Here is a 15,981-nt window from a genome sequence, read left to right on the forward strand (position 1 = left end):
GTCCCCAAGGGGCCTCTGCGGATGAGCCCTGCCCAAGCTCCTCAGCCTGGGCAATGAGGGCACCGGCAGCATCGGTGGCCTTGATGGTGGCAAAGGTGCCAATGGCCGTGAGGATCTCTATTTTCCAGGCACGGGTTGGGGACTGTGGCCTCAGGGCCAATAGACCAGACGGTGCCGCAGGCCGCTGCGGATCTTTCTCCTCGAAGGAGCCAATGACGGGAATTGCTCTGGAGGAGGGCATCAGTGGTCACTAGGGAACAGAGGGTCCCCCGGGCACTCGTTGTGTCAGAAGGACACCAAGCACGACGTCCAGACGCTCTCTTGGGGTGCCAAGAGAGATGGTGCATGCTTCGGCACCAGTATGGGGGCCGGTGCCAGAGGCGGTTCGAAGCCCTGAAGGGCTCAGATCACCGCACTCTGTGCCCTGCAATCCAACTCCTCCTGGAAAAGTCTGGTGAGGACAGGACTGAGAGGGGGATGAGGCAACACCAGAGCCTCCTTGGTGCCCAGTATCGATATTGGTGGGGAACGCTTGAGTCTTCCAGGTCTGTAGGAGGATGGGGCCTCCTCACCATGGGGTTTCTTCGGTGGTGGCACAGCAGCTGCCGGTGCTGCACTGGAACCAGAGCTGTAAGCAGATGGCAACCAATGTCTGTGTTTATGGGATTTCCCACAATGCTTGGCCCCAGTCTTTTCCTGGCGCCGAGGAGGCTGAGGATCCCAAAGTCTTTGAGAGCGTCGACATCAGGGAAGACCTATCCTCGCTCCCTGGATGATCCCACCGGGGGTGTAGAGAGGGACAGCGTATCCAGTGGTTCCCCCTCCAACCCCGGGCATCGATGACTCCGATGCCAGAGTGGATGGAGCAGACTTTTTAGGGCCAAAAAGCTTCTCCATTTTATCGAGCTGAGCACAATGGCCTTTGGGGATCATCTGATCGCACAGCTGACACCCTCAGGCAGAGGATACAAACCTCATGTGGATCAGTAATGGACATGAACCGTGGGCACTGGGGGCACCGACAAAAACCAGACAATACTGGGTCCATCGAGCCCAAACGAGACTCTTCTGGGGGCGCAGCAATCCCTAATTCTTCCAGAATTGCAGGAATTAGGGGACCCAGCTCATCCCTTCGGAATAGGTGGACTACCTTAGGATAGTCACCCTCAGTGACCTGACTCTACCGTGCAGTCCCATGAGGTTGGTCGCTGACTCCTTCGACCCCCCTCGGGGGCAGGGTAGTCTCATCTGGATCTTCTGGATCTGGGGACTCCGAAGCCGAGTCCGAATCCTCCCGGGGTGGGATAGCCCACAACGGACATTGAGCCTTGGAAGACCCCCCTGGGACCAGTGACTGGCTCCGCCTCTTGGCTGGGGGGGGGGCATGCCTCAAAGTCCCCGGATTTAGGAGCATGCCTTTTTGAGGCGAGCCTTAAAGGCTCTATGCATGGCTAAATTAAATCTGAAGAAAAAGACGAACAGGAACCCTCTGAATCCGTTCCTGTATCGTCATCCTGCAGCCGTCGCCGTCGGAACAAGCCTCGCAGCTGGCTGCTGCGGGGAGAGGGAGGGCGGGAAATCTCCCCCCCCCCCCGCGATCGGAACTGTAAAAGAAGCAGCTCCCAAAATGGCGGCTTTTCCTGCGCTCACCGGCACTGGTCTGTGAGAAGAGGCAGGCAGTTCCCCGATGGCGATCGCCATTGAACTCCACCTCACAAGCACCCCCCTGACCGGCCGCAATGGCCCTTCACCTCCAGGGATGCAGGCAGAGCACAGCCCATCCCGCGAGAGGCGTGTGTGCTCCGCCCCACAAGCGTCGCAAGCTGGACCACGTGGCATCGGGGAGCCGGGCCGACTCAACACAAAACGAGAAAAATCTAATAAGGGGGGGAACGGACACTCCAAACGGATCGCCTTGGCAAAAAAGTAAGAAGAGACCCGCCAGAGAAAAAAAAGCTTTTTTTTTTTTTTTTTTTTTTTTTTACAGTAAACGCCACCTAACCTGCTCCGCTGTCCTGAAGCGGTCTGGTTGGGGTGAGTGATCCGGGCTTCCTGGTATCACCCCACGCTGGGCTGCCTAAAAGGCACAGGTAGGGCCCTCGATCCTTAGCCAAAGCCGCCTGCAGAACCAGGGGGGATGGTCCCCTCAGGACCTGCCAACCATCTGGGAGGCAAAGTCAGTCAGCCAGCAGTCCCTTTCCTTCGATTAGAATTTCCCTGTTTTTTATTTTTTTAAGAAATCAGACTGAGTGTTGCACCCGGACCATCTGCTGGAGACAGAGTAATACTGGCTGACTGTGGGTGGCATCCTGGTATATATGGCACAGCCAGTCAAATCTTGCTCTGTCTCCATCTGCTGGTATGGAGGCAAAATCCAGGAGTTTGGACTGATCCGGTATTTATTTATTTATTTGTGTTTTTCTATACCGGCATTCACGGAAGTTCGTATCATGCCGGTTTACATAAAACAAGGGGTGAGCAATACATTATAACGTACATAACTATAACAAGAGAGTATACTTTACAATTTAAAACAAGTGCATAGAAAAATAAGTTACAATAAACAGGGATGAATCTTACTGGGAGTAGAATAAGAGGAAAGATAGAGGATTAACAAGAAGTAGAACGTTGCAGTAATTTATTTATTTATTTATTTATTTAAAATTTTTATATACCGGCATTCATGTTGCAAACACATCATGCCGGTTTACATATAACAGGGGTGTACAGTAAACAATTCAATAACCTATTTGTGTAGAAGGAAGCAGTTACAAATAACAAGGTAATAGAACTGGGAGGAGAGAAGAAAAGAAAGAGAATAACATTAGGTATAGGTATTTACATTAATAATAACATTTTGTATAATAATTTTTTTATAATAATAACATTAGGTATAGGTATTTACATTAATAATAACATTTTGTATAATAATTTTTTTTGTATAAACATTTTTGTATAATAATAACATAATTGGTAAAGTCTGGATCAGTTTAGAGGATGATGATCAGTATGTACAGGGAACAGCCTTTCACTGTTGCTGCCAGTCAGGCACTGCACCATGCCATGCTCCTAAAGAAAAGTTCCATAGGGCAAAAGAGAGGGGAAGGGCAGAGATGTGCATTAAATATCCCTTCTCCAGATTTCTCCGTTCAACCCTGTCAATGCATCTCATAAAAAAATTGAATACATTTTTTTCCTCTAAATGTATTTCTTACTACAACCAACTCTGAATGTTTAAAAGTGATTAAAACATAAAACCATGATATCTGTTTGACATTATGTTCAATTCTGCCAGTATGCTGTTTGACTTCGTTTCTTCTCTTGTGTATGTTGTATTTAAAACCTGGGTGATCGCACGTGTTTTGCTATTAAATAATCATGAGGAAAAATGCTACATATAGTAATTCTAATAATGCCAACACAGTAAATGACAGCAGAATGTCCAAATGACCCATCCATTCTGCCCAGTTTTCCCTGTACATAGTACTAGTGATATATTCACAGCTGGCAGTCGTAGAGCATGACCACTTGTGAGAGCTCTCCTTATCCAGGATAGTTTATAGTATTCCTCATTTGTATGCCATCATCTTGGATGAACATACACCCACTTAGTTCACACCCAGCACCCACTCTTACCATGTCCAAGTATAAAGCTTTGTAATAATCTAATCTAATTAGTTATCAATACTAATGTTGCTGTTGCTCAAACATTTGACTTCCTAGATCCTCTGCATAGCCTGTGAAACACTGTTGACCAATCACATTTTAATGTGCTGCAGAAAAGCTGCATCAAGATGAAGCCACCTTACCTGATTGCACTGGTCAGTGTCAGGACCTATAGTTTTCTTCTGAGTCAAATAAAACCCAATGGATCCTTTGGTGATGCTGGATGCAGCCTTCATGTTGCAGAAGCAGACGCTCAGGAGGGTGAGATGAAAAGGCACCTTCACATTTATCATTTTATGAAACAGTTTCATAAGCAATTCAACCAGCGGGGCTATGATATTAGAGTTCCCTAATGGTCAGATTGAAGAAAAATTAGTTTTTCTCCCATGCACAGTCAAAATATACATAACAAAATTGTTTTAAGACTGAAAGAAAAGATATTTCTCCATTCTATTGCTGCCAGCCATGGTTGATTCTACTGCCTTTGTATACATATACCCAACCAAGTAGCATTCTCTGCTCTAATGGGTCTTTTGATTTCCAGTATGATTCTTCCTATACTGCAGTTTAGGCCCACTCCCCCTAGTCAACTTCCAAGCTACTGAAAAAATGATTTACCTCATAACTCCAACCACCCCCTCTCCCTGTTTCCTAGTTCCCCTTGCTAGTTCCCCTTTCCTACTGAAATCTAAAGTTTTCAGTGAAGAAACAGCATTCCCTGACCACTTTTGATAGTCTAGGCTCATGCTGTAGTAAGTGAATATAGGCCTTGGTGATAAAGCTGCACAGTGCTATGTCTTCAAATCCCAGGTCAGATTTTCCATTCTCTAGCCAGGCAAGGCTACAGAGGCAGTGCTCGCAACCCATGGGAGTCAGGAATCTCGGTCATTGTGCAAGGATGATTGCAGGGCTCGGTGCACGGCCTCCAGCCAAAGGACTGTCAATGTAATGACTGGGTTGAGTTAAGAGGAGAAAAATCTCCAGGGAGTTGTAAATGAAGGAACATGATGACAAATCCCTGCCCAGGTCCTGACTGAATCTAGAAGCCCAAAAGAGCAGGAGAGAACTACCAGGCCCAAAAAAAAATATGGAAGTGAACAGAAGATTTCTTTTTTATTTTTAAATAGTTACATTTTGAATGTTTACAAAAATGATGCATGAATGATAGCTTAGCTAAGAATGATGCCTTCACCAATATTGCTGCATTATTAATTTATGATGCTGTTTTATTGCTGTGTATTTCATTTTTGACTAAGCTTGTGCATTGCCCTGTGGCTCTTGAACAGGGTGGTTGATAAACAGAAGAAATGCATACCTAAATCTAATTAGTTTAATGCCCTCTGGTACTTCATTCTTTACATGGAAAACAATTAAGACCACTTTTTTTTTAAACATTTCATATTTAACTTAATGAAATGGAAATTTAGTGTTTAAAGTTTTTGAGTACTTCTCCTATTATACCACACCCACCATTTTGTATCTAAGTTATTAAAATCTCATACAGGCATCTCTGATCCATGTACAGTATGAAAACAAAATGGCAGGAGGAGCACCAATCCCTGCCAAAATTACAGCTGTGCTTGCTACAGAGGCAGGTGTTGCCAGTAACGAGTGCCCTCCTGTTCATAAACCAGCAGCTTGAGAAACAAGACAGAGCTTCCCAGGAACTTGATGGGCGTTCCCTGATGAGGAAGGGCAGGAATACTATTAGATCCATGATAGGAAATACTGCTAAGTCCCTAGTCCCAAGTAGTTTGTTTTTATTGGTTCCCAGGAAGGAGGTGGTCTGTTAACTTCCCAGCCTTCCTAAGGAGTGTGAAGAATCAAATGCATGATGCAGCTCTTTGCAAAGTTTTGATTCCTAGAGGTAAGGGACAGAGACGTTTAAATTTGCCTGAAACTATGATTAGTCTGTTAAGAAGGTTGGGAACTTGTTTAAACAGCTGGATCTCCAAATCTCAAAGACAACAATAATTATTAAATTGTTCCAGAGAGCAATTTGAAGGACAGACTTTTCTGAAGCTTAATGCCATCATCATTCACCTGGCAAACCTGTCCCATACAGTGGCAAAGTGGGATGCAACCACCTACTGGTAGAAAAGGACAACAAAAGAGACAGAACACAAGATACTGGTGTGCCCTGTTACTAATGAAAGGCAGTAAGGGTCCCATAAGATGATGGGCATATTGGCTTGCATGTGCGGTGTATATGGTATGCTGGAATTTTTAGCCAGGGCCCCCACAGCAATATAAAACCGTTATTACACAGGTGTATTTTTTTCTGTCTCCTTCTTCAAGCCATTAAAATAGAGGGTGCATTTGCCAAGTTGCCAGAGATATACTGGAAGCAATGCTGGCAGCAAACTAGGATGACAATAAGTGGATGATAAAGCAAGTGATACAAATCCAGGAGCAAATGAAAGGCAAACTCATGGGAACAGGAGCATGTTTCCTACTCTTCAAGGAAGAAGCAGTGGGACCCATTAGAAAAAGGATGCAGATGACCCAATACAAATGGACATTTGCAGTGTATTAATCAGGACCTCAGCACTGAAAGTAACCCTTCTGCAAGGGAGTGGATTGCTAGTGGTACTGTGATGGTTCAGGTTGATATAAAGAATCTTTTCAGGAACACTGATGAGAACTAACTGGGCAGAAATCTGACTTGGGATTAAAGTTTAAATCTAATCAACAGAATGCTGGGATTGGCAGTAAGCCATTTGGAAGAAGAGGGTAAAGAGGGAAGATGAGTATGTATGGAATGTGGGAAAGAATGTTACACTAGCTGGTGAGGAGTCCGGCAATGGACAGGAGAGGCACTGTTTGGAACTTAGCCACTGACCCAACTAATCCATTGCAAATAGATTTGGAGAAAATTATTCAAAACGTATGTGGGACACATAGTTTATTCATAAAAATATAAAAGCAGAGAGAAATTGAAGCTGACCCAAGAATAAAGCCATCCCGGAGAAGGTTTTCATGGGTAATGATTCAGATGGACTGAACCAAATCACAGTAAACCTGGAAGATGTGGTAGTCCTGATTGACAAACTGAAGAGTAGTAAATCACCTGGACCGGATGGTATACACCCCAGGGTTCTGAAGGAACTAAAAAATGAAATTTCAGATTTATTAGTAAAAATTTGTAACCTATCATTAAAATCATCCATTGTACCTGAAGACTGGAGGGTGGCTAATGTAACCCCAATATTTAAAAAGGGCTCCAGGAGCGATCCAGGAAACTATAGACCAGTTAGCCTGTCTTCAGTGCCAGGAAAAATAGTGGAAAGTGTTCTAAACATCAAAATCACAGAACATATAGAAAGACATGGTTTAATGGAACAAAGTCAGCATGGCTTTACCCAAGGCAAGTCTTGCCTCACAAATCTGCTTCACTTTTTTGAAGGAGTTAATAAACATTTGATAAAGGTGAACCGGTAGATGTAGTGTATTTGGATTTTCAGAAACCATTTGACAAAGTTCCTCATGAGAGGCTTCTAGGAAAAGTAAAAAGTAATGGGATAGATGGCAATATCCTTTTATGGATTACAAACTGGCTAAAAGACAGGAAACAGAGAGTAGGATTAAATGGACAATTTTCTCAATGGAGGGGGGATGGGCAGTGGAGTGCCTCAGATCTGTATTGGGACCCATGCTTTTCGATATATTTATAAATAATCTGGAAAGGAATACGATGAGTGAGGTAATCAAATCTGCAGATGATACAAAATTATTCAGAGTAGTTAAATCACAAGCAGATTGTGATAAATTGCAGGAGGACCTTGTAAGACTGGAAAATTGGGCATCCAAATGGCAGATGAAATTTAATGATAAAGCAAGTGGTACAAATCCAGGAGCAAATGAAAGTCAAACTCATGGGAGCAGGAAACAGAGAGTAGGATTAAATGGACAATTTTTCCATAAATGCAAGGTAAGGCATTTAGGGAAAAATAACCCATGATATAGTTACACAATGTTAGGTTCCATATTAGGAGCTGCCACCCAGGAAAGAGATCTAGGCATCATAGTGGATAATACATTAAAATCGTCAGCTCAGTGTGCTGCGGCAGTCAAAAAAGAAAACAGAGTGTTGGGAATTATTAGGAAGGGAATGATGAATAAAACGGAAAATGTCATAATGCCTCTGTATCGCTCCATGGTGAGACCACACCTTGAATACTGTGTACAATTCTGGTCGCCACATCTCAAAAAAGATATAATTGCAATGGAGAAGGTACAGAGAAGGGCGACCAAAATGATAAAGTAGATGGAACAAATTTCCAATGAGGAAAGACTAAAGAAGTTAGGACTTTTCAGCTTGGATAAGAGATGGTTGAGGGGGAATATGACAGAGGTGTTTAAAATCATAAGAAGTCTAGAACAGGTAAATGTGAATCTGTTATTTACTCTTTTGGATAATAGAAGGACTAGGGGGCACTCCATGAAGTTAGCATGTAGCACATTTAAGACTAATTGGAGAAAGTTCTTTTTCACTCAACACACAAACTCTGGAATTTGTTGCCAGGGGATGTGCATAATGCTGTTAGTGTAGCTAGGTTTAAAAAAGGTTTGGATAAGTTCTTGGAGGAGAAGTCCATTACCTGCTATTAATCAAGTTGACTTAGAAAATAGCCAATGCTATTACTAGCATCAGTAGCCTGGGAAATACTTAGTTTTTGGGTACTTGCCAGGTACTTGTAGCCTGGATTGGTCACTGTTGGAAACAGGATGCTGGGCTTGATTGACCCTTGGTCTGATTCAGTAAGGCATGTTCTTAAGCAGAGATGCTTACCTGTAAGATATTCTAGAACAGCAGGATGTTAGTCCTAACAAGTGGGTGACATCATCAGATGGAGCCCAACATGGAAAACCTGTCAACGTTTCTAGAAACCTTGACTGGCACACTGAGTATGCCCATCATGCTACTGTCCACGCTGGGTCCGTCTTCAGTCTTGTAATATAGAATTACAAAAAACTAAAATAACAAAGTTGGAGAAATCCTAACTCTGCGGGGTGGCGGGTGGGCTTCCTGAGGATTAGCATACTGCTGTCTTATGAGAACACCTGTTACAGGTAACCAACTCCGCTTTCTCCTAGGACAAGCAGGATGGTAGTCCTCACAAGTGGGTGAATCCCTAGCTACTGGCTGTTCCCAAACAACAGGACCAACTTTCATCAAACCAGGTGCCAATGGGCACAACAATCGAGACACAGGGAGACAGCCTGAACAAGGGGTCTGAGGCAGAAAGAGTTGGGTTTGACAGCTGAAAGAGATTCCGGAGGGAGGATGGACTGACCGAAAGTGCTGTCACGTCGGCCGTCCCAGTCTAGACAGTAGTGCAAGGCGAAGGTGTGGAGAGAACTCCATGTCATTGCCTTGCAGCTCTCATCCACAGGGTCCACTCGCAAGCGGGCCACTGAAGTTGCCATGGCTCTGACAGAATGAGCCTTGACATGGCCCCCAACCTGCAGTCCCGCCTCACCATAGCAGAAGGAAATGCAATCCGCTAGCCAGTTGGATAGAGTCTATATAGCAATCGCAACTTCCAATTTGTTCCTGTCAAAAGAGATGAAGAGTTGTGTGGACTACCTATGGCCTGCTGTCTGCTCCAGACAGAAGGCTAAAACTCTTTTGCAATCCAAACTGTGCAAAGCCCGTTCCCCCTAGTGCGAATGAGGCTTTGGAAAAAAAAAGTAGGTAGGACAATTGACTGGTTTAGATGTAAATCTATCACCACTTCAGGCAGGAAGCTAGGGTGCGTGCGCAGGACTACCCTATCGTGGAAGAGCTTCATGTAAGGTGAGTACGACACCAAGGCCTGAAGTTCGCTGACCTTGCGCCGATGTGACTGCCACCAAGAAGATAACCTTCCAAGTCAGGTTTTAAGTTCACAGAAGTGCAAAGGCTCAAAGGGAGCCTTCATAAGCTGGGACAAGGCCACATTAAGGTCCCAGGACACAGCAGGGGGGCTTAGGGGAGGCTTCAGCTGAAGCAAACCCCTCAAAGCGCCCCACTATGGGCTGCACCGAGATGGGCCATCCATCCACCTCTTGGTGGTAGGCCCCAATCGCATTGAGATGCACCCAGACGGAGTTGGTCTTTAGACCAGCCTGTGAGAGGTGCAGGAGGTAATCCAGTAGCTCCAGTATGAGGCACGAAAACTGATCCAAGCCATGGTGCTCACACCAAACGGCGAACCTCCTCCACTTTAGGACATAAGACTGTCTAGTGGAAGGCTTCCTGGATGCCACCAGAATCAGAGACACATCATCTGAGAGGTCTAGGGGCAGCAAAATTATCCTCTCAACATCCAAGCCGTTAGGGATAAGGCCTGGAGGTTGGGATGGCGGAGTCTGCCCTGATCCCACATGATGAGGTCTGGGGAGGTCCCCAGATTGATCGGCTCCTGGAGGGAGAGATCCTGCAGGAGGACGAACCAAATCTGCCTCGGTCAATAAGGGGCAATGAGGATCATGGTTCCCTTGTCCTGTTGGAGCTTCAGGAGAGTCTTCGACACTAGCAGAAGCGGAGAATACACATACAGGAGGTCCACGCCCCAATGCCAGGCGAAGGCGTCTGATGCTGGTTTGTCGTTCTCCTTGAACAGGGTGCAGAACTGGTCTACCTTACTGTTACAGGAGAAAGCAAAGAAACCCACGCCCAGGGTTCCACAGAGACAAAAGATCCAATCCGCAACCTCCTGCTTCAGGGGCCACTCGTGGGGACGGAAGGAGCGACTCAGGTAGGCTGCCACTACATTTCCATCCCCGGCAGGAACATGGCTCATAGCAGAATACCCTGGGACAGAGCCCAAGACCAGATCTGGACTGTTTCCTGGCAAAGGATATACGATCTTGTGCCTCCCTGCTTGTTGAGGTACCACATCGCCATCTGATTGTTGATCTGGATGAGGACTGCCTTGTTGTCCAGGCGATCCCGAAATACTCAAAGAGTGTATTGGATTACATGGAGTTCCATGAAGTTTATCTGACACCTCGCTTCCTTAACAGATCATCGACCCTGGGTGCAGAGGCCCTCCATATGGGCACCCCATCCCAGGTTGAAAGCATCTGTGGTGAGCACAACTTGAGCGGGGGATGCCTGGAAAGGCACCCCTATCACCAAATTGGACAGATTCTCCCACCACGACAAGGAGTCCTGGAGTGGCAGAGTAATACAGATGCGCACCCGAAGGTCCTGGAAGGCCTGTCGCCACTGAGACTGCAGGGTCCACTGAGCTCTACACTTGTGCAGAAGAGCAAAGGGAGTGACATGGATGGCTGCAGCCATGTGCCCCAACAGACCTCTCAGATGGTGTGCCGAAATCAGGCAACTCTGAGAGGTCATTCTCATCAAAGACAGCACAGTGAGAGTTCGATCCCGGGCTAGAAATGCCCTGGCCTACGCCATGTTGAACCTGGCACCAATAAAGTACAGCTGGAGCGACGGAATGAGTTGCAACTTCGGGTAGTTGACCAGAAACAAAAGGGTCTCCAACAAGAATGGTGTAGTGCAGGGATTGCAATGCCCCCTCCTGGGTGGCACTCTTGATTAGCCAGCTGTCCAGATAGGGGAACACCTGCCCTCTCATCCGCCACATGTAGGCCCTTACCACGGCCAGGCACTTGGTGAAGACGCGGGTGCAGACACCAGGCCGAAGGGCAGAATCCTGTACTGGAAGTGCTGCTCGCCCACCTCGAAGCAAAGATATTTCTGTGCTCCTTTGAGATCGAGGGAACAAAGCCAGTCCCCCCTTCGCAGGAGATGAATCAGGGTGCCCAGTGAGACCATCTTGAACTTTTCCTGCTTCAGGAATTTGTTTAAAGCTCTCAGGTCCAGAAGAGGGCAAAGTCCCCTTGTTCTCTTTAGAATCAGGAAATACTTGGAGTAGAATCCACTCCCTCGTTGCTGTCGCAGCACGGGCTCAATGGCCATTATGAGGGCAGAGAGCTCTTGCAAGAGTACCTCCTGATTCACTGAAGGGCCCCAAAAGAGACAAGGGGGAGAGTCCAGAGGGATGCCCCGAAAGTTCAACCTGTATCCGCGACGAACAATGGACAGGACCCACCGGTCTGAGGTGACGGACAACCATCGGTCAGCAAAGAGCGCTGGCTGAATCCTAGGGGCTCGTTGCCTTGGGTGACCCCTGGGACCAGCCTACTGAGATCTCGCCCTGGTCTCTGGTGGGTAATACCTGCGCGGCCTGTAAAAGGGGCGCCTCAGCCCTTGCTGTGAGTGCATCTTGCCTGAGGACTGTGGGTCCGAGGTGCTGACTGAAAGACGCTGAAGAGTCTCATTATAATCCTTCAGCTTTGCTACTACCTCCTTAAGTCCGCAATGCGCTCTTGCACCTCTGGGATGGAGGTCGAAGGCTTGAAGTCAGGCCATGCGGTGGGCTCCAATGCCTGCTGCAACCACTCTCACCGACATCTCAAATAAGTCAAATGCAGACGGACCTCATGATTGTCACATTTCAAGCTTTGCTGGCCCTCCTTCAAGAAGTCCTCCTAAAGTTGCTGAGGAGGGCGCTCTACCAGATCTTGAACCTGCTTCCAGAGGTTCCTGGAATGCTGACTCATATACAACAGGTAGCAGGCAATGCGGGTTACCAGCATGGAACCCTGGAAAACTTTCCTCCCATGGTGACCAGAGCCCTGTGCTCTCAGCCCAGGGGAGCAGAGGCATGGGTGCGAGAACGCTTTGGCTTCCATAGAGCAGACTCCACCACCACAAACTGTTGCGGTAGCTGGAGACGCTCACACCCCATGGTAGGCTGAATTAAATACATCGCATCAGTCTTCCTATTCACAGGAGGTACCGAGATGGGTGCTCCCAGATCCGGACAAACAATTCCCTGAAGATGTCGTGGACGGGGATAGACATCACTTCCTTAGGTGCATCCACAAACTGGAGGACTTCCAGCATCTTGTGTCTGGAGTCTACCTCAGTCAGGAGCTGGAAGGGAATGGATTCCGCCATAGTCCGCACAAAGCCGGCAAATGTTAAATCCTCGAGAGGGGACTTACACCTCTCCTCCAGAGGAGATGGCTCAGAGGGTAGGTTCTTGGAGTTAGCAGAAGAAGACTCAGAGGTGTCCTCTCCCAACAGGTTGTACGAGGCATCCTCCACAATGAGATCGCCCAGAGACAGCAGTGGGGGAACCCTCATTACGCTCTTGGTGCAGGCAACGAAGGCACCAGAGGTCTGGAGGTACCAAAGGCACCGCAGGCATCGGAGGCACTGAGTGCTTCGATGGACCCAGTAGGGGCTCGGGCAATGCTAGCTGTGGAGTCAGCCTCAGAAGAGGTGCCACCGAGCCCAATGGTCCTCCCTTATCCAAAGAATCGCGATGAGAATGGTCTCCGGAGGCAGCATCAGTGCCCCCCGGGGCATAGAGGGCACCAGAGGCACCGAGAGCAGTTGCATCAGCAGGGCACTGAGGAGCATATCTAAATGCTCAAGCAACGCTGCCAGCATCAATGGTGCTGGTTCCGGCATCGGTGGCGGCCCCAATGGAGCTGGAAGCTCGATGCCTTGTACAGCTCGGCCAACTGTACTCTCTGTTCCAACTTCTTCTTGAATGCTGCCGAGGAGAGGACAGATGGAGGAGGAGCTACCTGGTCTCCCTCGGAGCCCAGAGGGAGACTGGGGTCAGGCACCAATATCAGTAGGGACTGCCTTGGGCTCCAGGCCTCGATGGAGGGCGACAATTCCTCAGCCCGGGGTCGCTTCAGGGGTATCTCGGCCTGTGCCAGTGCCTTCCCGAGCTTGGTCTCATGCAAAGATGGAGACCGATGATGATGCTTCTTCGCCTTCCCATAGTGCTTGGTCCGGTCTTTTCCCCAGACCTGGAAAGGGAGGAAAGAGGTAGGCTGGTGCCCAGTGCCTACTTTGACCTGGAGACTCGGCGGCAGAGAAGACAGCATGGTCCCGGCAGCCACCGGACCCTTCTTCCCTAGAGTTGTCGACAATCCCGATGCAGAGGTCGAAGGACCGGATTGCTTGGGGCCGAACAGCTTCTCCATCTTGTCTAGGCATGTGCAGCAACCCTTGGGGGTCATCTGGGTGCAGAGGGGGGCATCCCCTGACATCGGGAGATTACCCCAAGCACAGGACATAGACCTTGTGGGGGTATGTGATGGACATCACCTGGGGGCATCGGCGAAAGCTCGACGACGCCATGTCAAAAAATAACAGACGAGTGGTTGAAGGTCGGTGGACTCGGGAGGGATGGCACCATTAGGGATCGACTGCAAGGAACATGAAACTCATCGTGATGCCCACTAAGGCCAGGACGATGTTGACGGACTCAGCGCAGAAAAAAAGAGTGAGAAGAACTTGAACATGGAAGTTTGCAAGAAAAAACAGCACAAGCTCCACATCCGCAAGACAATAGCTCCACGGAAAAAGAGAAACTGAAGAGGGACCTCGCATGGATGCGTGGATAGTGGCATGCTGGGCATGCTCAGTGTTTTCCATACCGGGCTCCATCTGATAATATCGCCTGTTTGTGAGGACTACCATCCTGCTTGTCCTAGGAGAAAAGCTAAATCTTGAATAATCTAAATGATGCCACTGCTTTAATCAGATAGAATCTGGGAGAGGGGCTGGGGGTGATCACAGCCAAAAACAGCACAGTTGTCACGTTGTCACTGGCTTGCAATTCCAAAGTTATAAAAAGAAACAGGACTATGTAGAAATCTCAATGCCAAAACATTTTTACTTTCACTGGAGTAGGATTGGCTGCACTATAGGCAAATTGCTATGATTCTCAGTATGAAAATTAACAAAAATAAATTGATTCCATCCCACTTTCTACCCATGCTGGAAATCTGCAGTAATGACGGTATGTAATAAAAACAACATGCATGCACAAAATGTCAGAAGAGAATTACTTGCACCAAGCTTCTGAATCAGGTGAGATGGAATAGGGCTCTGCCGACTTTCCCGATTGAACCACTTATTGGTTGGAGAAAACTGACGAATAGTTAATCGTATTGTATGTGGTTTCCTTCCATCTTTACAGATTCTAAAGACAGAAAAAAAAAGTTAGAGGGGAGTGGACTGCCATTGCCCTGGAAACAGAGTACACACTACATCCTCTAGGAGACAGCAGCAACCATGAAATGGACAGATGTACTGATGAGTTCCTCCCATTCATAGGGAAATACTTAGCATGTTTGATCTAAAGGATGGTCAGAGAAACAACAATTTGTACAATCAAATTTAAAAAAAAACAAAAACATTTCTTGATGAATAAGCATCTTAACTTTAACATTTCTCGTGCCCATTAAAGATGTTTGGAAAAGAACATCTATAAACCAATGGTGAATTCCATGATTCATATGGATGCTATGTACTAGACTGCTGTAATTCTCTTTAAGCAGGCCTCCCAAATGCTTGTTTACAAGCTCAAGCTTTACAAACTCTGCCACTAGGCTTCTCTTGGGTGGACATTATTGTGATCATATAAAACCATTATTGAGAAAGTTGCATTGGATTCCCATAAAGCAATGAGTAAAATTCAAGATCTTAAGACTAAGTTTATAAATCGATTTACAAAAAGGTACAATCTATCTAATTTATGTATACGATTTGCGCCTTCATTTCCTCTTAGGTCTGCGAATCAGGTATTAGTGGAAGTGCCATCTGTTAGGAAGGCCCACTTAACTATGATGCGAAGTAGGGCCCTTTTGGTGGAAGGGCTCGTTCTTTGGAACAAACTCCCACTGGAGCTTCTAAATATTTCAGATTTTAAAACCTTTCATAAACAGTTTATTTATTTATTTAAAATCATATATCCTGCACCCTCCAAAGTTCACGGTGGGTTACATAAAAACATTTACAATATAAATGAGTAATCATCACAATTACAAACGAAAGCCATGGACTCAATAGTTTAGAAGATAATATGTGCATCAAGGGCTAATCAAAGAAGGCTAGGTGCTTGTATTTTGCTTTATTAAATCTTCAAATGCCTTATTGAAGAGAAACTTTAACATTTATTCTATGAAAGGCCTTCGAACATAAGAATTGCCTTACTGGGTCAGACTGAGGATCCATCAAGCTCAGTATCCTGTTTCCAATAATGGCCCATCCAGGTCATAAGTACCTGGCAGGAATGCAAAACAGTAGATAGATTCCATGCTGCTCACACCTGGGATAAGTAGAGGTTTTCCCAAGTCTATACAGTTAATATGTTTATTGACTTCTCTTTCAGGTCTTGTCCAAACCCTTTTTATACTCCAGCTACACTAACTGCCTTTACCATTTCCTCTGGCATGAAATCCAGTGCTTAATTGTGTGTTGAGTGA

General features: G+C 46.6%; 1 protein-coding gene across 4 annotated transcripts in view; it reads right to left on the bottom strand.

Moving 5' to 3' along the window:
- Nucleotides 1-15,981, bottom strand: part of POLI (DNA polymerase iota) — a 112,473-nt gene that overhangs the window by 18,928 nt on the left and 77,564 nt on the right. For 3 of the 4 annotated variants that reach the window (XM_029579924.1, XM_029579932.1, XM_029579918.1), the window contains 2 exons: nucleotides 14,563-14,696; nucleotides 3,810-4,015 (listed from right to left, as the gene is read on the bottom strand). In XM_029579924.1, the coding sequence (XP_029435784.1) occupies nucleotides 3,810-4,015; nucleotides 14,563-14,696 (340 nt within the window). Of the gene's footprint in view, nucleotides 1-2,861; nucleotides 3,070-3,809; nucleotides 4,016-14,562; nucleotides 14,697-15,981 lie in introns of those variants that run through there. The other variant, XM_029579938.1, reaches the window with a different exon arrangement.

Source organism: Rhinatrema bivittatum, chromosome 1 (assembly GCF_901001135.1).
Source record: "Rhinatrema bivittatum chromosome 1, aRhiBiv1.1, whole genome shotgun sequence".
NCBI classification, from domain to species: Eukaryota; Metazoa; Chordata; class Amphibia; order Gymnophiona; family Rhinatrematidae; genus Rhinatrema; species Rhinatrema bivittatum.